The sequence below is a fragment of the Odocoileus virginianus genome, chromosome 7 (genome assembly GCF_023699985.2).
Source record: "Odocoileus virginianus isolate 20LAN1187 ecotype Illinois chromosome 7, Ovbor_1.2, whole genome shotgun sequence".
In the NCBI taxonomy this organism is placed as follows: Eukaryota; Metazoa; Chordata; class Mammalia; order Artiodactyla; family Cervidae; genus Odocoileus; species Odocoileus virginianus.
The window spans coordinates 80,306,871-80,330,558 of record NC_069680.1 but is presented as its reverse complement, the minus strand read 5'-3'; the positions used below and the strand labels follow the sequence as shown (position 1 = coordinate 80,330,558).

Genomic DNA, 23,688 nt, shown 5'->3' with positions numbered 1-23,688 from the left:
AAGAGAAGTCATGGCTTCCAAGCCCGTGCACCACAATGAAGAATAGCCCCCACTTGCCGCAACTAGAGAAAACCCACGCCAAAAAAAAAAAAAAAAAAAGATAAGACAGCAGTTAGTGTTGACAAGTATGCACAGAAACTGGAACCATCATACATTGCTAGAGTCCATGTAAAATGATGCAGCCATAATGGTTAACAGTTTGGCAATTCCTCAAGAGTTAAAGTTACTATATGATCTAGCACTTTCACTCCAAAGTATACTTAAGAGAACTGAAAAACATATGTACACACAAATATCTGTGCCTAGATATTTATTCATTATTCACAGTAGCCAAAAAGTGGAAACAATCCAAATGTCCATCAAATAATAAATAAACAAGATGAGGTATACCCATACAATGGAATAATACTCAGCAATGGGATGAAATACTGATACACACTATAGCATGGATGGACCTTCAAAACACTATGCTAAGCAAAAGAAACGTCACAAATGATCACATACGGTATGATTTTATTTACATGAAGTGTCCACAATAGGCAGATTCATAGAGACAGAATGGATTAGTGGTTTCTAGCAGGAGAGAGTAAGAAAGACGGAATGACTGCTCATGGGTAAGGGTTTCTTTCTGGGGTAGTGAAAAGTATTACAACTAGAGAGTGATGACTGTTGTGCAATTCTGTAATATACTAAAACTCACTGAATTGTGTACTTTAGAATGAGTGAATTCTATGGTAGGTGAATTATGTCTGAATAAAGCTGTTATTAAAAACCATAATGATAGTAATGATATTAAAATAACTCAAGTTCATATTGACATAAACATACAATAAATAAAGGAAAAGCTCTTTATGCAGTAGAATGTCAACTAATGTAGAAGAAATGGAATCAGAAAAATCACTATTGGACAATCATCATATAAATAATTAATTCAGGCAAGAATCATGAGTGGATGCTAAAACCACGATGGTAAAAATACAATAAAAAAACTGGATGTTTTCATAGTTTCAAAAAATGTTTCCCAGTTTACCATGAAGAAATACAGCCATGCAAGACTAATCCTGCAATCATGATGACGTAATGTGCCCCCCAATAGGACACTGAGAAGGACATGCCATCCCTTCCATGCTGTCCTGTCCAGAGTGCATGACCTGAATGCAACCATCAGAAAAGGCCAGAAAAAAACAAAATAAGAGGTAGTCTCAAAATAACTGGTGTATTTTAAGGAAGGAGGAAGGGAAAAAAGAAAGGAGGGAGGGAAGGGGTTTGTTAAAGAGACAACAAAAGAGAAAGGAACACTGAAGGACTATTCCAGATTAAAAAAAACTAAAGAGGTATGACATCCAAATGCAAGGTATGATTCTGGGTCAGAAACTTAGTTGTTATTGTTGCTATTTCTGTAAAAGCACATTATTAAGTCAGCTGGTGATCTGTGATTAAAGTCTATAGACATTCAGTTCAGTTCAGTAGCTCAGTTGTGTCCGACTCTGCAACCCCGTGAATCACAGCTATAGACATTAGTATTATATAAATATTAATTTCCTGATTTTGTTAATTACACTGTGGTTAATAATCTTGTCTTTTAAGAAATACACACTGAAGTATTTAAGGATAAAAGATCATGTTGGTAACATATCTAAATGGTTCAAAAAATAATAATATAATACATATAGATAGAAGAAGAAAGGAAACTTGGTCAACATTTAACATTTGGGGAAATGTGGATAAAAGTATATGGGAATTGTTTGTACTATTCTTGCAACTTTTCTGTAGGTCTGAAATTATTTCAAACTGAAGAGTTAAAACATTTTATTCTTAAAGGAAAACGTAAGTAATTTTTAAAAGAAAGGACATTGGTTCAGATGTTTTTTCCTGTTTGTAAGGCAAAAACTATACTAACTGATTTTAGGTAATAGAACAAAAAAAGTAAAATGAAAATACAGCTTATAACTAATTACTGTCAAAAGTGAAAGTGAAGTCACTCAGTCGTGTCCGACTATCTGCGACCCCATGGACTGTAGCCCACAAGGCTCCTCCGTCCATGGGATTTTCCCAGCAAGAAACCGTCAAAGAGGAATATAATTCAAAAATTAAAGTCTGAACTGTAGCATTCCCCTACTAATAAGTACAGCCCTTTTTCCTCCCAGTGTAACAAGACCAAGTGAAGACCTAATGCCAAACTTTGAATTTCCCAACTTTTTGCACTCTAATTCTTACTCTAAATTTGAAATTTAAGGTCCAGTAGCATTTTCTTGGAGAAGGCAATGGCACCCCACTCCAGTACTCTTGCCTGGAAAATCCCATGGACGGAGGAGCCTGGTAGGCTGCAGTCCATGGGGTCCCTAAGAGTCGGACACAACTGAGCGACTTCACTTTCACTTTTCACTTTCACACATTGGAGAAGGAAGTGGCAACCCACCCCAGTGTTCTTGCCTGGAGAATCCCAGGGACGGGGGAGCCTGGTGGACTGCCGTCTATGGGGTCGCACAGGGTCGGACACAACTGAAGTGACTTAGCAGCAGCACTTTCTTTGCCCATGAAACAAGATGCAGATTTAATAAAGCATGAAATAACAGCCAACTGTAGATCCTGTCTTAGAATAGGCCTCCATTTTAGAATCAGACTCTAGTTTTACATCTAGTCACCAACATCACTGGATACATGAGTGTCTTCAAACGCATTTTGGTGGCAAGTACAGACTAAATCTTCCATAACCTGGTTAAAAAGAAGAAAGCTGAGGGCATGTGAATCTGATGCTAAGTCCAAACGCTTTGACATAAGCCTGAAATTTAGAGTTCATGCTTATCTAAAAGCCCTTCTTTTCTTGATTTTTAAAAAATTTATTTTACCTCAGGGCAAGGCTCCACATGACAGTCTTTTATTGAACAATGGCCATCTTCTGCCCAGAAAGGACATGGTCGCTTCAGGTTAACCTTGAGAGAAAGAATGAATGAGCATCAGTCAACATGTGTCACAGTCTTACAGTGCTAAGTACCACTGTGCTGGGCACCAGGGACCTGGTGGTGAAGGAAAAGCATCCTACCCTGTGGCATTTGTACAGTTCAGAAGTTAAAACCACTCAAGTTTTTCAGACATCCAAGGTCTAATATAAATTTTTAAAAATAAATGCTATTAGTCCTCTGACACTTCAAAAAGGAATGAAGTCCAAGCATACTGCTCATCTGAAGAACCTAGAAAGCATTATAGGACCACTCTATAATGTCTCCCATCTCCATACCATCACCCACTGGCCAGGTTCTCCCAGGCACCCACTCCCTTAATAGACGTGCACTGAGCACCCATTCTGCACCAGGCTTGTGTAGGCTCCAGAGGCAGAAAAAGTACACCCTCCCTGCAGCTTATAGTCTCCTAGGGGAACCAGGAATCACCTATTTGAGTGTTTACTTAATTACAAATTCTGGCAAGTACTACAAATGAAAATCCAGAGTTCTGTGATGGAAAATATCCGGGCTGGTGGCTGGAGGCATCTGAGGAGGTGGTGTCTTAGTTGGTGGAAATGTGTGTATGGAAAGGTAACAGGACTGGGACAGTTCTGGGAATTGAGAAGCTGACTTAGTTTCACTGACTTTTAGAGGGGAAGGCGGGGAGTGGCAGGGAATGAGGGAGAGATAGGCAAGACCATGCAGGACATGTCAGCAGGGACAAACTCTGGTTTTCATATTCTAAACCTAACGGGAAGGCACTAATTCAAGAGGACCTCCATGTGGATTGCCCAAGCCAAAACTCAAAGCTTTATTCTTATTTCTGCCCTTTTCTTTATCCCCTGAAAACAATTCATTGTTCACTTTTCACTGTCTCTTCTGTCACCACCTACCCCTGTCCTGACTACTGCAAGTCTTCCTGCATCTACTACTATCTAGTCTCTAACATAGTAGCTACAATCAGCTCTTTGAAACACAATTCAGAGCATACCAAGGCCTGCTCAAAACTGTCCCACAGCTTCCCATCACCTTTAGAGTAAATCCACAGGCCCTCCATCGCCTGGCCTCCTACCACCTCTCTGACCTGTCTCTTCCCACAGACCTCCAGGCGAAATGGCCTTCTGGCTGGAGCACACCAAGTTCCTCCCTGTCTCAGGGCCTTTTCAGGGGCTCCTCCAGATCTTTTATGGCTCAATCCCCTCACCTCCTTCAGGGTTCTCTCAAAGACCACCTCTGCAGAGAGACCTTTCTGACCAGACTCTCTAAAGTAGTGTCTAGTATGTACCCTACACACTGTATCATTATAGCATTTATCACTACCTGAATATTACCTACTTATTGTCTGAACCCCTCACTGTAAGGACAGGGATTTTACCTGGTTCATTATTTTACCCCAGTATCTACAACACATAATAGACACCTCAATAAAATAAATGTGAGGTGAGGTAAGCCATACCCAAATCAGCTGGCACCCTTGGAAACTGCAGGTGCCCCTGGGCTGCTGGCTTGTAAATCTAGCTCCTCCCTGACACCTGCACAGGACAAGCACAGGCATTTCAAATGTACTAAGACACCCCAAACTGTGCTCTGCCCTGTAGTGATTCTTGCCATCTCAGTAAATACCAACTCCATTATTCTAGTTCTTCAGACCAAAATCCTGGATCACCCTAACTCTTCTCTCACCCCACACAGACACCTCTGAAAATCAGGTCAGGTCAAAATCCAAGTCCAATTCAGTGGCTGAGAGCCCCTCCCACGGGCTGATTCCCTAGTTTCCTGCCCCTCTGCACTGGCCTCCTCCTGCTGTTCCTCAAATACATGAGGCACACCATGGTCCCTGAGCCTTGACTCTTGGTCCTTAGATATCCACAAGGCTTGCTTTCTCCTTCCCTTCAGGGTTGCTCCAATGGTACTTTCTCAGTTTGCTGATTTACGTTGCTACACTTTAGCCTGATCTGTTACACAGTGATAGATAATTAATACAAAATGCAAGGCGTAGGCTGTGCACACACTGTAACAGGCTGCTCAGGTTACCCTTCAGGAAGAAAGGGCCTCTCCCCCAGGCTTGGAAATGTTGCAGGCAGCCAACCTTGGCTAATGAGAGCCACTTTGCCCAGTGTCACTACATCCAATGACTGGTGTAAGGAAATAAAGGGCTAGACATCCCCCTGAAGTGGGGACAGCTCTGGGGGTTGTACTATCTTAAGAACTCCCCACTAGGGGCTTCCCTGGTGACTCAGTGGTAAAGGACCCACCTGCTAATGCAGGAGATACAAGTTTGGTCCCTGGTCTGGGAAGATCCCACACGCCTCAGAGCAACTAGGCTGGTGTGCCACAACTGTTAAGCCTGAGCGCTAGAGCTCAGGAGCTGAAACTACTGAGTCCATAAGCCACAACTACTGAAGCGCAAGCTCCAGAGAAGAGCAACAAGAGAAGCCACCACAAGGAGAAACCTGAGCACTGCAACTGAGAGTAGCCCCCAGTCACTGCAGCTAGAGAAAAGCCCTCACAGCAACGAAGACCCAGCACAGCCAAAATGAAATAAACACATTCAAAAAATCAAGAATCCCCCCAAAGTGTCACCTGAGGTCACAGCTTTATTTCCCCCTTTGCCCAGACCTGACGTCTCCCTTCCTTTTCCTTCTCTACACTGTTGTTTCCAAGAGCTGCCCCTAATTAACCTCCTGGACACTAAACACAGTCTCAGAGTCAGCTTCCCAGGAACTTAACCCGTGACAGCTTGTCCAGCTCCAGAAAAATAAACTACTGCTATTTTGGGGGATCACATTAAATTTATATATTAACTCTGGGGCTTCCCAAGTGGCTCAGTGGTAAAGAATCTGCCTGCCAATGCAAGAGACACAGGAGACACAGGGTTGATCCCTGGGTCAGGAAGATCCCCTGGAGAAGGAAATGGCAATCCACTTCAGTACTGTTGCTTCAGAGACAGAGAAGCCTGGTGGGTTACAGTTCATGGGGTTGCGAAAAGTCAGGCACAATTTAAGGACTGAACCACAACATGGGGGAGAGGTAACATCTTTATGCTACAAAAGACATCTGCCCATTTGTTTGAGCCTACTTCTGTGTCTTGAAGAAGTGTTTTGAAGCTTGCTTCTTTTAGAAATAAAAAATATATTTCTTGATTGATTTATTCCTGTATATTTTATCTTTTTTGCTAATGTAAATGGGGATTTCTTCTCCATTATATCTTCTAACATTGCTCGTATTTATGAAGATGTTGATTTTTCAATATTAAATTTTTTTTTCAATTTTTTTTCAATATTAAATTTATAACCTGCTGTCTTAATGTATTTTTTATTTGTGTGCAATGTTTTATTTAGAGTTTTCTAGGTCTACTTTTGTCATTTATACATGGACATGGCTTTATTTATCCTTTTAAGAATTTTATGTCTCTAGTTGCTTTTTCGTGTTCCACCCTATTGGCCAATATGGTCCAATATTAAATGAAATAGTAGGTGCTATTTCAACATCTACTGGAATAGGGCATGGCAACCCACTCCAGTATTCTTGCCTAGAGAATCCCATGGACAGAGGAGCCTGGCGGGCTACAGTCCATGGGGTCACAAGGAATCAGACACGACTGAGTGACTAAGCACAACACACACACACACGTGCTATTTCATTTAAGGGTCCAGTATTAAAGGAAACAGGAGGTGCCCTTTCAGCATGGTTCCTGATCTAAGGGAGAATTCTAGTGTTTCCCCACAAGTAAGATGCTGCCAATGCTGATTTACGACTGAAATTATCACGGTAAAGAATATGAAAAGTCAAAGTGAAAGTCAGTCGCACAGTCGTGTCCGACTCTTTGCAACCCCATGGACTATAGCCCTCCAGGCTCCTCTGTCCATGGAATCCTCCAGGCAAGAGTACTGGAGTGGGTTGCCATTTCCTTCTCCAGAAAAAATTATGGATACTTCCTTATCATCTTTTCTTTTTTTTCTTTTAGGCACCAAAATTTTTATTAACCCACCTTCTTGCTCTCTTTTAACATTATAAACCAAATTAACCTCTTTCTGACCCACAGTTATGATGGGAACCATCAAGTTACAATGTGCTTTTACGTTTCTCTGGCCCCTCTTAACCACTGGCTATCATTTCTCTTGTCTTTCATCATTTTCAAAAGTCAGAATGTGTACTGAATCTTGTTGAAGACCTAAAAGTCTCATCTTTACAGTCCTGGAATAAAATCCACTTGGTCATGATATATTTTTTGGTAACACACGCAAAACTTAGGCATGAAATCATCTTTGATTTCACTGTTACTGTCACATCTTACATTCAATCCATCAAAAAAGTGTTGTATTACCTTTTCCATATGACACCAACTGGATCATTTTTCACCTCTTCCGCCTCTACCACCTTATTCCACACCCACATCACCTTTCATCTGAACTACTGCAATAGCCTCAGAGATCACTTCTCCACTTCCTGTCTCCCACCCTTACTGTCTCTTTTCCACAAATTCCTCCAATAGCTTCTTATCACGCTTTATGTGATAATACGGCCCTCCAGTTTTTTAAAAGTCACTGTTTAATTTTCAAATTTTGATTTAAATGCTTAGATGAAAGCATAGTTTTATTTTATTTTTTGGCCACACTGTGTGGCATGTGGGATCTTAGTTACTGATGAGGGATTAAACCTATGCCCTTGGCAGTGAGACCACGGAATCTCTACTACTGCACCACCAAGGGAATCGCCTAATTTTTTTCTTTTTAAATCAGGCCCCTAACTGCCTCTCCACTTCTCCCTCTCATTCAGTTTCCTCCAGCTATGCTGGTCTTCACATGCCTTACGCCTTAACACCTGTAGTCCCACTCCCCTTCCCCACAATGCTCTTTCTCCAGACCCTGCCAGGGCTCACTCTTTCACCGTAGGTAGGTCTCCGCTCCAACGGCGCAGCCGACAACACCCCCTGTCCTGACCGCCTTCTGTAACCGGGCTGCCCACCCTCCCCAGCCCTAGTGCTTCTGTCACTTGAGTTCCTCCATGACATCTACATCATCACAGCAAATTACACTTTACTTCCTACTTGTCCAGGGTTTGTCTCTCGAATCATAATAAGAAGCTTCGTAAGTTTGGAGGCTTTGCTTTATTCACTGTATCCACAGCACCTAGAATACACTCTGCTACAAAGTAATTTGATAAATATTTGGTAAATAAAAGAATGGAATGGACAGTACAAGACAGAAAATATAAATACCAGCTATAGCAGCCAACTGATCAGCTGTCAGAGGTTAGGCTCTTACTTCTTGTATTTCCTTGCTAGATGAATCAAAACTATGTATGTGCGTTTATTTTACTTATTTATTTATTTTGTATGTGTGTTTAAAATTAACCTTTTCTCTTAGCTTTCCTTTTTTTTTTTTAAATTCATATGTTGACAGAATTCGAAGAGTAGATAGCACCCAAACATCTTAGACTTGAAGCTAACTGATTAACTAGATCATTGCATTACTCTCTGGGAGACGGTATGAATACACTGTGGTTACATTAAGAGTAATTTCAATATGTTGGTTGGAACATATTTAAAATCCCATGCATAAGGATGAACTGTATGTTGCCTAGCCAAGCACACTGTTATTTCTGCCTACTTGACTTTCATTTTTCCTCCTTCTGTAACATCCCCTAATTTTCCTCTGAGAAACAATTTGCAAATATGCAAATACAAATAGGACTATTAACCAAATTGTCTTTTGGTCAAGGGGGAAGGCTATGTAACCCTACCAAGACCAATTTAGACCTTTCCTCCCAGAAATCTGACTCTTGTATAATATAAAAACATAGGGCAATGGTTAATTTAATTCAAAATTTTGGTATCACAAAGAGAATGGCCATTAATCCCTGCTATAATTTTTGTCTCATCTGAAATATACTTCTTTAGCTTTTCTTTCAATTTTGTGAGCTGCCTCACATTTCTTAATAAAACTTGTGTTTTGTTTGTAAGCCAAATAAAGTACGCTACCTTAGGATATGTAAACCATTGTTTCTTTTTTGGAAAATGTGGATGATGTTGACCTAACAGGATTTCAGGGTAATGAACAATTAAATGAGATATTCATCCACGTATTTGAATATTTGAGTGCTTATTATTGACCAGATGGGTGAAGATAGAGAAACAGAAGAAACATTTCCAAAAAGGGAGGGGTGGGAGAATGAGGCCACGACATTTTGAATGGACATGTGATCTGGACATTCCATGAAGGGATGATCTTTGATAAAAGGAACACTTCCTTCATTGTATTAGACTGAACCATATGAAACAGGCAATAGTCAACCTTTCCAACTTCTAAGAGCAACAATTTCATATGGGTAAGCTTAGTAATAGAAAGGAAGCAAGAGAAAGCAGTTACAAATGCAAACAGACATAAATTTTGGACTAAGAATTAGAAAAAGTTATTCTAACCTGTGCTGTTTGTATGAAAAATGTCTAAAATATTAGAACAGTTTGCTTAGGCATAGATTTCTTTTTGAAATAAGTTTATGGGATCTTCATCTTTAAAGGGTTTTGTATTGAGGAGATATATCCACTTTTTTGTATATTTTTAGTGCTGATGGGAAAAGGGGACAGGTTCCCAAATCTTTAGGTCTCTACTTTGATATCTTTCTGTACAACTTAAAACTTCACATACAGTATATTTTTTAACCCTCAAAGTTATTTAAAAGACTAAGATAACCTATACAGAAACAGGATGAAAAAAATCATGCTCAATTTTAAAAATAAACTAAAAATGAAAATCAAAGAAAGTATAAACCCAAATGAATACTGAGAGCAAGAGTAGAGGCAAAAAAGTGTAACAGCAGCTTTTAAACTATTGTTCCTTTGAATCTGTGTTATTGCTACTGCCTGTAAACTACCACTGGTTATTCTGTGAAGGTCTAGAGTGGGCTATCAGACTTAAGAGCCAATGCTGCAGTCACTACAGTGCTGTTCTGCTTATGTCCTCAGGCTGTTCTATCACTCCTCCTGTGAGCTACCCAACAAAGACGTTTGTCGGGACTTAGCACGTGAGAGTTGAACTATAAAGAAAGCTGAGCGCCGAAGAATTGATGCTTTTGAACTGTGGTGCTGGAGAAGACTCTTGAGAGTTCCTTGGACTGCAAGGAGATCCAACCAGTCCATCCTAAAGGAGATCAGTCCTGGGTGTTTATTGGAAGGACTGATGTTGAAGCTGAAACGCCAATACTTTGGCCACTTGATGCGAAGAGCTGACTCTTTTGAAAAGACCCTGATGCTGGGAAAGATTGAAGGTGGGAGGAGAAGGGGACAACAGAGGATGAGATGGTTGGAAGGCATCACTCAATGGACATGAGTTTGGGTAAACTCCAAGAGTTGGTGATGGACAGGGAGGCCTGACGTGCTGTGGTTCATGGGGTGGCAAAGAGTCGGACACAGCTAAGTGACTGAACTGAACTGCACCTCTAACACTGATAGCACACAACACTGCCAACAGCACAACTTAAAGCCTGGGTAAGTGTGTCTAGATGACAAAACCTAACTCACAAGGGAGGCTGACAAAGTAAGTCTCAGGTATTTTCAATGTCTACAGAGGAATGAGTCTTTGCGCCTGAAAATCCAAACTGACCAATGAGAAATTCCCCAAACACAGGAAGGGAGTTCAGATTTGTAATGTTCAAAAAGACTAAAAGGCTTTCACTACAAGAGTTAATACAGTCCAGTGATAAAGGATATACACAGAGTGCTGAGGAGAATAGAAGAGGATTTTCCCAAGTCATAAAAGTCTTATCTGTAGAAAGCTATAGAAATATCTTCAGTACTGATGGAATCAAAAGTTATACCATACCTTGTAATAACGAAAATAGTCTCGTTCTTGCAGCTTTTTTATTTTGGGGAAGATTTTGAAGGTGTTGAAGTTATCGATGCTATCAATATCACACAAGCAGTCATCCAAGACTCCGGTGACCTAGGGAAAAAAACACATATATAATAGAAAAGGTGTTAATTAATGTTTCAACCTTAGAAAATCTGTACTATTATGTAATAAGATAAATTATGCCTTCAACTTAGTATTTGCTGATTAAGATACATAACATTTAAAGCTGTCACTTTTTACAATGGTCAGTTAAATAAAAAGTAACAGAAGGATTATATATACCCACTCTGAAGAAATAAACATTCTTGTTCAGTGGTCAAAAAGAATGGTATTGAATACTCTCACCCTTGTCTAAACATATACAGAATCCAAACAGTCACTGGAATACTAAGGCAACTACTTCCAAGGTTAACCTGGAAATCACAGGCTGTAATAACACTGCTGCAGTAACTCTTTCTTTTAGATTCTAATTTATGGAACCCTTTATGACAGACACGATGCTAAGAGCACTACATATGTTAACACATTTACCCTTTAAATACCTTATGAAATGGCACTATTCTTCTCACTTTACATAAAAGGAAATTAAGGTTTAGCAAGGTTAAAATAATTTTTTCCAAAGTAGACATAAGACTTAGTCCCAAGTCTATTGTAGTTTAAAATAAATGATCTTAACGACTACTCAAAGTAATCAAAGAAGAGAAATTGATATTCACAAAGTGAATTCAGAGTTGAAAAATTCCACAAAACATTCTTCGGCTAAATTTAAAAATGGTGCTCATTAACATGCACAACTTGGATGAATCTTTATGGAATTATGCTAAGTGAAAAAAAATTCAAACCCAAAAGATGAGATACTACAAGATTTCATTAACATTTTTGAAATGACAAAATTTTAGAAATGAAAAACAGATAACTGGTTGCCAGCACTTAGGGACAGGAGTAGGGGATGGGAGTTGGAGTGGGGAAGCAAGGAGACAGGTGTGGCTATAAACGGGCAGAAAGGATCCATGCAGTGATGACATTTTTCAGTGTCCTGACTGCAGTGGTGGACACACAAACTCATACCATGTGATATAAATGTATAGAACTAATCCACAGATATACAAATGAAACAAGTGAAATGAACATACATGATTACATCAATGTCAATGCTCTATTTATAAAATTACACTATATGTTTACAAAATGTGTGTATGTCATGTCTGGCTTTTTGTGACCCGGTGGACCGGAGCCCACCAGGCTCCTCTGGTGATTTCCTCTTCGGATTTCCTAGACAAGAATACTGGAGTAGGGTGCCATTTTCTACTCCAGGGGATCTTCCTGACCCAGGGATCAAACCCACATATCTTGCATCTCCTGCATCAGCAGGCACATTCTTTACCACTGTGCCACCTGGGAAGCCCTTACAAAATGTTACCACAGGGGAAAAACTGGATAAAGGGTAAATGACATTTTTATGTATTATTTCTCACAATTGCATGAACAATTATTGCAATTAAAACTAAAATTTAAAAATAAAAATGGGATTCAGCCTGTTAAAGGTTATTCATGTGATCCACAGGAGTAATATATGCAAAGAATGATTTAAAAAATGGAAACTTTCTAGTTGTTTCTGTCTCATACTGTTTCCCTGGGAGTGTAAATGTGTCCCATTTACACTCTAGGCCCCTAAATAATAATAGGGGAAAAAAGGAAACAAAATACATACCAAAAAGCTTTTTAGGCTTTAAAAATACTTTACCCAGTAAGAATGAGTGAGTGCTCATTCTTACAAATTTTTCTTAAATTGTCGACTTTTAGTTAGTAAACTGCAGCATTTACAAACATATTATTTGTGGTAGGGGTTGGAGTAAGGTATACAGAATTACCATGTACTTATTTCTAACTTCTAAAGACTACTATTAAGACAAAAACTTTGTGTATAACCAAGTTTTTAAAAATGAGATAGGAAAAAAAAATAAAAGGTATCCAAACTGGAAAGCAAGAAGAAAACTCTATTTGCAGATGATATGTACAGAAAATCCTAAAGACTTCATTCACTGAAACAGTTAGAACTAATACATTCAGCAAGTTCCAGGACACAAAATCAATATATGAAAATAGTGTACAGTGTTTCCATACACTAATAACAAACTTTCAGACAAAGAAATTAAAAAATAATTCATTTACAATCAATTACATTGAAAAGAATAAAATAATACCAAAGGAAAAAAATAAACCAAGTGGTGAAATGCCTATAAACTATAATATATTGATGGAAAATGTTGAATAAATGGAAGGCTATTCCATTCTCATGGATTAGAAAAATATTGTTAAAATGTCCTTAGTACTCTAAGCAGGATAAAGACTCAATACATCCCTGTCAAAATTCCAACAGCATTTTTACAGTACAGTCCTAAAGATTTGTATGGAACCATAAAAGACCTAGAATAGTCAAAGCAATCATGAAAAAGAACAAAGATGGAGGCATCATGAGCCCCAATTTCAAACTAGATTACAAACCTATAGTCATCAAAACAGTATGATACTGGCAGAAAAACAAACACAGAAGAACAAAACAGAATAAAAAGCCCAGAAAGAAGCCCATGAATATATGGTCAATTAATATTAGACAACAGAGCCAAGAATATGTAATGGGGAAAGGACAGTCTTTTCAACAATCTTGAGGAAACCAGACAGCCAGCCACATGCAAATGAATGAAATTGGACCACTACCTTACAGCATACACATTTGAAATTAACTCAAATGGATCAAAGAGTTGAACATAATAAGACCTGATACCATAAAACTATTGGAAGAAAATACAGATTTTAAGCTCCTTGACATCAGTCTTGGTGATGACTTTCTGGATTTGATACCAAAATTAAAATGTAACAAAAGTAAAAATAAACAAGTAGGACTATGTCAAATTAAAAAGCTTCTGTTAAAGCAAAGCAAAACCACTAACAAAATGAAAAGACAACCTATGGAATTGAAGAAAATATTTGCAAATCATATCTAATAAGGGGTTAATATCCAAAATATATAAAGAACTCACACAACTCAATAGCAAAAAGCAATCTGATTAAAAAATGAGCAGAGGAGGCTTCCCTGGTGACTCAGTGGTAAAGAATCCACCTGCCAATGCATGAGGCACTGGTTCAGCCCCAACCTGGAAGATGCCACACGCCAAGGAGCAGCGAGGCCCCTGCGCCACAGCTACTGAGCGAAACTGAAAGCCCTAGAGCCCTTCAGCAAGAAAAGGCACTGCAGTGAGAAGCCCAGGCACTGCAACTAGAGAAAAGCCTGTGCAGCAATGAAGACTCAGCACAGCCAAAAATAAATGAATAAATAAAAATATTTTTAAATGGGAAAATATTTTTATTTAAGGATCTAAATATTTTTCCAAATAAGACATATGAATGGCCAACAAGTACAGAAAAAGGTGCTCAATATCACTAACATCAAGGGAATGAAAATCAAATCTATAATGAGATATCATGTCACACCTGTTAGAATGGCTATTATCAAAAAGACCAGAGTAACAAGTGTTGGTGAGGATGTAGAGAAAAGAAAACCTTTGTGCACTGTTAGTGGACTGTAAATTGGTGCACCCACTATGGAGAAGAGTATGGTGGTTACAGAAAAACTTTAAAATAGAACTACCACAAAATCCAGCAATTTCACTTTTTGGTATTCACCTGAAGAAAACAAATATACTAACTCAAAGATATATGTAGCCCCATGCTCATTGCAGTATTATTTACAATAACCAAGTATGGAAGTGACCTAAGTATCAATTGAAGGATGAATAAAGAAGATGTGGGATATATACACAATATACCCAGTAATGGGAAAAAAAAAATCTGGCCATTTGCAACATGGATGAAACTTGAGGACATTGTGCTAAGTGAAATAAGTCAGAGAAAGATAAATACCATATGATCTCACTTTCATGTGTAGTCTAAACAGAACAAAACAACAACAAACCCAAGTTCATGAATACAGAGAACAGATTGTAAAGGATATCTGATTTTTTTTTTTTTTTGCACTAATGAGGTACAAAGTTCTAATATTTTATAAAACACTTGTCTTTCTGCTTGTGCAAAATTTCTGCTCATATCTTCTGTTCATTTTTCTACTGGGTTGTCTTTTTCAATGTAGTAATCAATATTGCTTTTTCCCTATTCTATTTTAACCTCTGGAACTCATCATACTAGACCTTCTTATTTTATTCTTCATGTTTCTTAAGCTCTATATAGCATTTACTATCCTGTTACCTTTCTGAGCTTCATTCTGAATAATTTATTTGCACTTATTTTCCATTCATTCATTCATCTACCCAAAGTATTTATTGAGAGCCTAACATAAGCCCTGCACTGTCCTAAGTACTGGGGATGTAACATTAGAAGAAAGAAAAGAAAACAACAAAAATTTCTTTCCTTCAGGTGTTAACTTTCTCATAGGAGAGGAAAAAATGCATCAGCAAAGTATAGAGTCTGTCGGATGATAATAAAGCAATATGGATGAAAACTAGAAAATTGAGACAGGTGTCACAAAATTGGGACTGCTCATTTTTGAAGACAGACAGGTACAGAAGGTCTCACTGAAGTTTCAGCAAAAGTTAAAGTGGGGAAGGAGCAAATCAAGCCTTTTTTTTTTATTTTGAAGGGGGAGGGTGAAAAGAATTCCAGGCATTGAGAATACTAAATGCAAAGGCCCTGATGCAGTAAGGCCCAATGCCACCCAAAACAACAGGAAACAACAGGGAAGATTATCTAGTAGGGAAAAGGAGAATTGGGTCTTCCCAGGTGGCTCACTGGTAAAGAATTCACCTTCCCAGCAGGTGACGCAGGTTCAGTATCTGTGTTGGGAAGTCCATGGAGTTGCAGAGTCGGACTTGACTAAACCACAACAAAAGGAGAATTAGGCACCTATTATTAAAATTTTGGCTTTTCTGAGTCAAATGTTTTCCCACACCAGCCAACTCTCCAACTCTCCAGCATCAACTGGGTGCCCAATTCAATGGTGATATTATCTAGAATTGGAGTAGAATCCACAGATTAAGGGTTCAGTCACATAGGACTGCTCCCACTTCAGATGCCAGTTTCAAGCCTTGGGTCACCTGTACTGACTGGCTATAAACAGGGGTTCCCACAACTTCCTTCTCAGGTTTGATAATTTGCTAGAATGACTTACAGAACTCAGGAAAACACTTTGTGTTTACTGCAAAGGGTCCAACTCAAAAACAGACAAAAGGAGGAGACGCACAGGATAGGTATTGGGGTGCACGTGCAAAACTTCCATGCCTCTGAGCTACCCTCCCAGTAAGTCTATGTGTTCACCAATCTGGGAGCTCATCAAAACTCATCAAAAACTCTCTTAAGAGTTTTTACAGAGCTCAAGCTACCTCACCCTCTCCCAAACCTAGAGGTCAGCGGGTAGGGACAAAACTTCTAATCCTCTAAGCACTTGGCCTTTTTGGACCAGGATCATGAACCTTAAGCTCTCTAGGGATTCCCATCTAAGTTGCCTCAACAGCATAAACTCAGGTATGACTGAAAGGAGCATTCCTATTTCTCAGGAAATTCCAAGGTTTCAGGAGCTCTGTGCCAACAACAGGGGACAGACAGCAAGCACGTTTTCGTATTATGCCACACTGGGTTACACAGGAAACCACCGAAAAGTTTTAAAGCAGAGGCTAGAGGAATATGGAGTAGTACAAGGTGAGGATGAAGGGTTTCTCTTTCATATTGTATGATCATGGAAGGTGACAATTTAGGTAAGTGAGCACTGGCAGGTAAGGTGACACTTAAGCAGAAACCTAAGAAAGTGAGCGAGTGAATCATCTGGATACATGAGCAGTGTGTTAGCTAGACTCAAAGCAAGAGCATATCTGCCATCTTTGAGGGACAGCGAGGAGGTCAGTGCAGCTGCAGCATATTAACAGGGAGGAGACAGTGAGAATAGATTTGAGGGGGAAAGGTCAGGAATTCAGTTCCTGATACATCAAATTTGTGATACCTACTAACTCTCCAAGTGCAAACACTGAAAAAGTAGTTCGATATATGGATCTAGAGCTGAGGATCCGAGTCTGGAGATTCTGAGATATAGATACTAAATACCATATAGATGGTATTTAAAGCCAAGAGACTAAATGAGATGGCCAAGGTGGAGAGAAGAGAGTATAAGATCCGAACCTTGAGGTTCAAACAATTAGGAGTTGGGGCAGAGGATGAAATGCAAGGGATTCTAAGAAAGACTGGCCTGTAGAAAGGAAAGAAATCAGAAAAATATACTATCTTGGAAGTAAAAAAAAAAAGTATGTCAAAGACAGTGAGTGATGAGCTATGAAAAAAGTCTGCAAATAGTTTTAAAATCTTAGCTTTAGCAAAAAATTGGCTTTAGCAGCAAGAAAGACATTAGTGATTTTGACAAGACCCATTGTGGAGAAGTGGTAGAGGCAAAAGTCACACTGAAATGGGGTGAATGATCAGAATAGGAAAGATAAAGAAAACTCTTTTGAGGGGTTTTTCTGTAGAAAAGATAAAAACTAAGCAGAGTCATAATAGATGGGTGGGTCAAGAGAGAACTTTAAAATAGTAGAATTAACAGCATGTTTTATGATGACAGTAACAGGCTCAGTGGTAAAGAATCCACCTGCCAATACAGGAGACTCAGGTTTGATACCTGAATTGGGAAGATCCCCTGGAGAAGGAAATGGCAATCCACTCCAGTATTCTTGCCTGAGAAATCCCATGGACAGAGGAGTCTGGTGGGCTATATAGCCCACGGGATCACAAAGAGAGTCAGACACGACTTAGCAACAACAGTCCATTAGAGAAGGTTAAAAAAATTAAAAAAAATCAATGAACCAGAAGAGAAAGGGAAAATTTTCTGGAGCCATGTCCTTGAATTGGAAAGAAGGAATGGGACCAAAATCCAAGTGGAGGGATTGGTCTCTGATAAGAGTACAAACAGTTTATCTATGATAATCTACAGAAGTCAAAATATGTGGGTCAGAGACTAGTAGGTGGACAGATGTGGATTATTCTGATTATTCCAATTTAGTAAAGTATGAAGCTAAGAGTTAGGATGGAAAAGGAGGTATTGGGAGATTAAGTAGGAAAAAAAGGACATAAAATGGTTTTTCAATTCAATAATCATTTTTTTCTGCTGACATAATCAACCACTTCATCCATCGAGTTGTTAATTTGATTTCTAAAACTTCTATTTCATTATGTTTTAAACTTTGGGGTCATTTTTCAAAATTTCTTGTTCTTTTTCATACTTTTAAGTCTTTATATTTAAACATGTGAAAGTGTTAGTTGCTCACTCCTGTCTGATTCTTTGTGACCCCATGGAATGCTGAGCTGGATGAAGCACAAGCTGGAATTACAACTGCCGGGAGAAATATCAATAACTTCAGATATGCAGATGACACCACCTTTATGGCACAAAGTGAAGAAGAACTAAAGAGTCTCTTGATGAAAGTGAAAGAGGAGAGTGAAAAAGTTGGCTTAAAACTCAACATTCAGAAAACTAAGATCATGGCATCCGGTCCCATCACTTCATGGCAAATAGATGAGCAAACAATGCAAACAGGGACAGACTTTATTTTTCTGAGCTCCAAAATCACTGCAGATGGTGACTGCAGCCATGAAATTAAAAAATGCTTGCTCCTTGGAAGAAAAGCTATGACCAACATATATTAAAAAGCGACACATTACTTTGCTGACAAAAGTAAATCTAGTCAAAGCTATGGTTTTTCCAGTAGTCATGAATGGATGTGACAGTTGGACCATAAAGAAAGCTGAGTGCTGAAGAACTGATGCTTTTCAATTGTGGTGTTGGAGAAGACTCTTGAGAGTCCCTTGGGCTACAAGGAGATCCAGCCAGTCAATCTTAAAGGAAATCGGTCCTGAATGTTCATTGGAAGAACTGATGCTAAAGCTGAAACTCCAATACTTTGGCTACCTGATGCAAAGAACTGACTCATTGGAAAAGGCCCTGATGCTGGGAAAGATCGAAGGCAATAGGAGAAGGGGACGACAGAAGATGAGAAGGTTGGATGGCATCACTGATTAGAGTTTAAGCACACTCTGGAAGTTGGTGATGGACAGGGAAGCCTGGTGTGCTGCAGTCCATGGGGTGGCAAAGAGTCAGACACAACTAAGTGACTGAACTGGACTATAGCCCACCAGACTCCTCTGTCCATGGAATTCTCTAGGAAAAAATACTTGAGTGGATAACTGTTCCCTTCTCCAGGGGATCTTCATGACCTAGGGATTGAACCCAGGTCTCCCTCATTGCAGGCAGATTCTTTACTGTCTGGGCCACCAGGGAAGCCCCATTTAAACATGGTGATTTTAAATAATACCTGATTTGAAAAAAATCTACACTTATTATAGACCTATTTCTATAATCTATATTTCTAAATATCTCATTCATGTTGCCTTTGTGTATTCTGTGATTTTTTACTATTAGCTTATTTTTCTTGACACTCTATCTTCCAAAATTCTTTAAGGCTTGGGTAGACAATGAATTTCTCCAGAGGAGATGGTGATAGTTTAATCACTAAGTCATGTCTGACTCTTTTGCAACCCCATCGACTGTAGACCGCCAGGTTCCTCGGTCATGGAATTTCCCAGATCAGAATACTGGAGTGTGGCCATTTCCTTCTCCAGGGGATCTTCCTGTCCCAGGGATGAACCCATGTCTCCTACATCTCCTTTATTGGCAGGCGGATTCTTTACCACTGAGCCACCAGGGAAGCCCTCCAGAGAGGATGGATATTTGTTTTTACCTGTAACTTCAGAGCACACCAACCTGCTGCTGGGGCTGCTACGTCTTACGCTTTAGTCGTGTCTGACTCTGTGCGACCCCACAGACCCCACCAGGCTCCTCTATCCCTGGGATTCTTCAGGCAAGAACACTGGAGTGGGTTGCTATTTCCTTCTCCAATTCATGAAAGTGAAAAGTGAAAGTGAAGGCACTCAGTCGTGTCCGACTCTTAGCAACCCCACAGACTGCAGTCTACCAGGCTCCTCCGTCCATGGGATTTTCCAGGCACACCAACCTGAGATTGCTATAAATTAAATTTTTCACTTGAAGATTTTCCCAGCACAGGTAGAATGATTTTGACCTGTATAAGGACAGCTCATGGTTACAAATTCTCAAGGCAGCTTCCCCTTCACCCCTTCCCCTAACAAGTCTGTTCATTTTCCCCTTACTTGTGGTGGATTTCATTTCTCCTTATATTTAAGATTTAGCTCTTTGGAACCCAAGCTTACGGTGAGGGCCCCTTTTACTTCCCTCTGTTTGGGCAGATGTGGGTTTTATTTCTTGTTTACACCACTCCATGCTGTTTGTCAGAGTAGAAGCTCAAGGTCTTCAGAGTTCAGGGGAAGTCGTCAGGGTAATGGCACTGAAGCAGCACTGAGTCTTAAAGTTCTGGCTTTCCATTTTGGGGGTTGGGGGAGGCTTCATATATTCCTTGATTCCATGCCAGCTCAGAAATGCATTTAGAAAACATTTAAAATGTATCTGAAGTTACTTCTTTATGGGAAGATTAACTTGTTACATCATTTGTATGCACTACGATTTAAGTTTCTAGTGTTTTATCATACTCAAGGTTGGCCAAAAAGTTCATTCAAATACAGTACAAAGCACACTTGCATTTCATTTACAAGAACTTGGGGTATATGTTGTACAAATGCCTACCTGTGAACAGAAGTAGTCTTCAAAAAATTAATTTTTTCCTTTATTTTTTACTGGTTTTCTTCCAAGTTAGTGAATGAAGGAGAAGAGAAAGAACTGGCTTAGTTCTACCTTTTTATTTTCCTGGGTCTCCCTCTACTTTATTTCTATACCACAAAGAAGCAAGCATACTGAGATGCAACGGTATAGACCGGAAAGATACTCTCCTTCACTTACTTAACGCGTGCGATATTAATCATGTAAGCTCTTTGAATGTCAGTTACCTCACTGTCGGAAAGATGTGTCAAATGAAATGAGACAATGTATTTTTAAACATGTTACAGATTAAAGTATAAAATATGATTGAACACTATATGAGAAAGTACCACTGGAAACAAAAACCATATGTATTCAATTTTGAGGCCTCTTTGGCACATCCTACCTTGTGCACAAATCCTTAACTGTTGAACTACATACATTCATTTGGACATAATGAAATTTAAATCATATATATTCATTTAGATATAATAACAGTTAAAGTACACATGCAATTATAAAACATTAATACACATAATTTGTGATAGGAACCTAAAATGAAGCTTCTAAATTGGTGAGAGAGTATACAATTAAAATATACTATCTAAAAAGAAAATGAGAAAAAATAATTTTTAGAAAAAAATCTAAATGTAAATTCTATTCAAAAAGAAATAGCCCAGTAATAACTAGAAAATAATTTTATCAAAGATAATTTAGAAAATATACGTTTTGTAAGTCTGGTAGATTGCCATTATCTATTTCAAGTGTTTCCAAGTGGTGTTGTAACATAGCTAAAAGGATAACTACGCAGGCCTGGTTTAAAATGCTGATTCCTGGATCACATCCAGATCCACTAAATCAGAACAGTTGGTAGTGGGCCCAGAGAATCTGCATTTTTAACACCGCACCCTCTCAGACTAAAAGTCTGCCCCTTTTATTTTTATTATTCATTTAGAAAATATTCACACAGGGACAGAAACTGAGTATTCAGGTATTCTGGAGTTCAGAACACCATAGGGTCATGAAAAAAAAGTGTCTGAATATAGTCAGAAAAACATGTTTGCTCTGTTACCGTCATAGTTACCTTCAATTTGACTTAACCATCAGCACTAATTGCTTCAAACCATGTCTCCAGTCATCATCCGGCCACCTGAGATACCTTTTCTTGTTTTGTTTTGTTTTTTAGCTCTTAGCAGTTCTGCCACTCTGCAGCAGGTGCAGACTAGACAGCACCTGGCAGAAGCTTATTCAAATTCTACTGTATTAAAAAAGCAGCTTTTATTAAGGCAAAAGACCCTGGGAAGCTAACTCTGGTTTCTAGCATATTGAGAACCCTTCTGTAAGGTACGCCTCACAAAGAACCCCCAGACTCTAATTTATCGGCCATCACTCACTGCTGAGGGAGCCACAAGGTCAGACACGAACCCCCCTCTCGTACCTGAGCTCACCTGGCGATGCCACTCAGCAGACGGAGTACAAGCTGGGTAAAGATACAACGGTCCTGAGGAAGAGGAGAGGCGAGGGACTCTCTAGTCCAAAAGTCAAGGAAGTTCAGACTTGTACCCCTCGCGATCCACTTGGCTTCTGCAGGGCCGCTGGGTCTGTCACCTACTCCCCACCTGTCCCCCATCCCGAGTTCCCCGCGAGGAGGGCTTCCCCATTTCTCTGCGTGCTCTCATCCCAGAACAGCCGCAGAGATTTTCATCCCCGTCCCATCTCCCGCCACACTCGGAGCCGCTGAAACATCAGAAAGATAAAAACGAAAACGCCTCAGGGGACCGTCACCATCTTCCTCTTTTTCCTGCCAACACCCCGTGTAGCCACCCCTCACACCGCAAGCGGCTCGCAGGCGTTTCCTGGGCTCGATGATCCGGGCTTCAGACCCCCGGCTTTTCCGCTCGACAGAAACCTCTCGGGGCTCCCGCCCCGGCCCGCCTGAGCCTCAATCGCGGCCCGGTCGCCGCCTCCACCGCCGGCGTTCGGCCGGGGGTCCCCGCGCCGCCATCACTCCGGCTCACCTGGGCCTCGACGACGCTCGGGAGGAAGCTCAGGGTGACGAGAAGCTGCACCGCGGCCGCCGCCCCCTGCCCTGCGCCGGCCCGCGGGACCCCCGGGCTCATGCTGACCTCTCCCCCCGCCGCGGCCGGCCGGGCCCCTCGGGGCCGGGAAACGGCGGGCGGCCGGGGCGACGACCCAAGGGGACGGTTCCCGGCGGCCGAGAGACTCCAGGGTCAGAGGTCAGCACGCCGGTCCAGAGGCGGAGGACGCTCTCCCCGGCGCCCGGCAGCTGTGAGTGAGGTTGAAGAGCCGAGCGCCCCCACTTCATCCCCCAGGCGGCCCCGCCCCCGGCTTCCCCTGCGCCCGGCCACGCCCACTCTGGGCGCGAGGCCTTGTGGGAATTGTGGTCCAGTGCGGCCCGGTGGGCGCCGCCAGTCGGAAGGCGGGGCCGGCGGAGGGGGTAACTGGAGAGCTACAGCTGCGGAACCGCTCCGCCTCCCCGAAGCCTGGGCTCCACGGCGGCCAATGACGCGGGACCACGCGAGCCTTCAAAACAAGAGGCGGTGCGGACGGGTGGAGAGGAACGCCCACTCTTCCCGCGGAACGCCGCCCGCGCCCCCTCGCCTGGCAGTTGCTACTGGATACCCGGCGGGGGCACCTCCCTCTGTCGTTGTCCGCTGACACCCGCACCGCCCCGAGGCTAGAGAATTCGCCCAGGATCCAGGCAAACGAGAAACAAGGGCTCTTCGACGTTCAGTGTCTGGCGCTTTCTTTGGCTCATCCACTTTTCTGTAGCCTTCGATCTATCGCCGGTGCCTAGCTGAGCCACCTGAGACTTGTGGAGTTGGCTTGGCCTCCTCCATCTTACACGCCCCAGATGTGGATGTCGTCCTCTGGCTGGCCAAGCTCCGACTCCTGTGTTGACACATACAAACATAATGCACGTTAAAGGATGGGAACAAACCCACGTTTATATAAAATCTGGCAATGGGGTTGAACAGAAAATTTGGGAGTGATAACTGGGTTCAGCTCCCACCTCTAAACATTCTGGTTGGTTATGTGACTTTAGACAAGTTGCTTAACCTCTCTGAACCTCCGTTTGTCTGTCTCTAAATACACGCATACCCACTTCAAACATTGTTCTAGGACTGCATAAGATTTCATACATAAAGGGCTT

The 23,688-nt window shown here is 40.9% G+C and overlaps 1 protein-coding gene across 6 annotated transcripts in view; it reads right to left on the bottom strand.

The window, feature by feature from the left end:
• ERO1B (endoplasmic reticulum oxidoreductase 1 beta) overlaps window positions 1–22,838 on the bottom strand; it is a 64,470-nt gene extending 41,632 nt beyond the window's left edge. For 4 of the 6 annotated variants that reach the window (XM_070471043.1, XM_070471044.1, XM_070471045.1 and 1 more), the window contains exons 1-3: window positions 22,532–22,838; window positions 10,766–10,885; window positions 2,850–2,933 (exon numbers count right to left, since the gene is read on the bottom strand). In XM_070471043.1, coding sequence (XP_070327144.1) covers window positions 2,850–2,933; window positions 10,766–10,885; window positions 22,532–22,633 — 306 coding nt within the window. In that variant the 5' untranslated portion in view covers window positions 22,634–22,838. The remainder of the gene's footprint in view (window positions 1–2,849; window positions 2,934–10,765; window positions 10,886–22,531) is intronic. The other 2 variants (XM_070471047.1, XM_070471048.1) reach the window with 1 other exon arrangement.
• Between the last annotated feature and the right edge of the window lie 850 nt (window positions 22,839–23,688).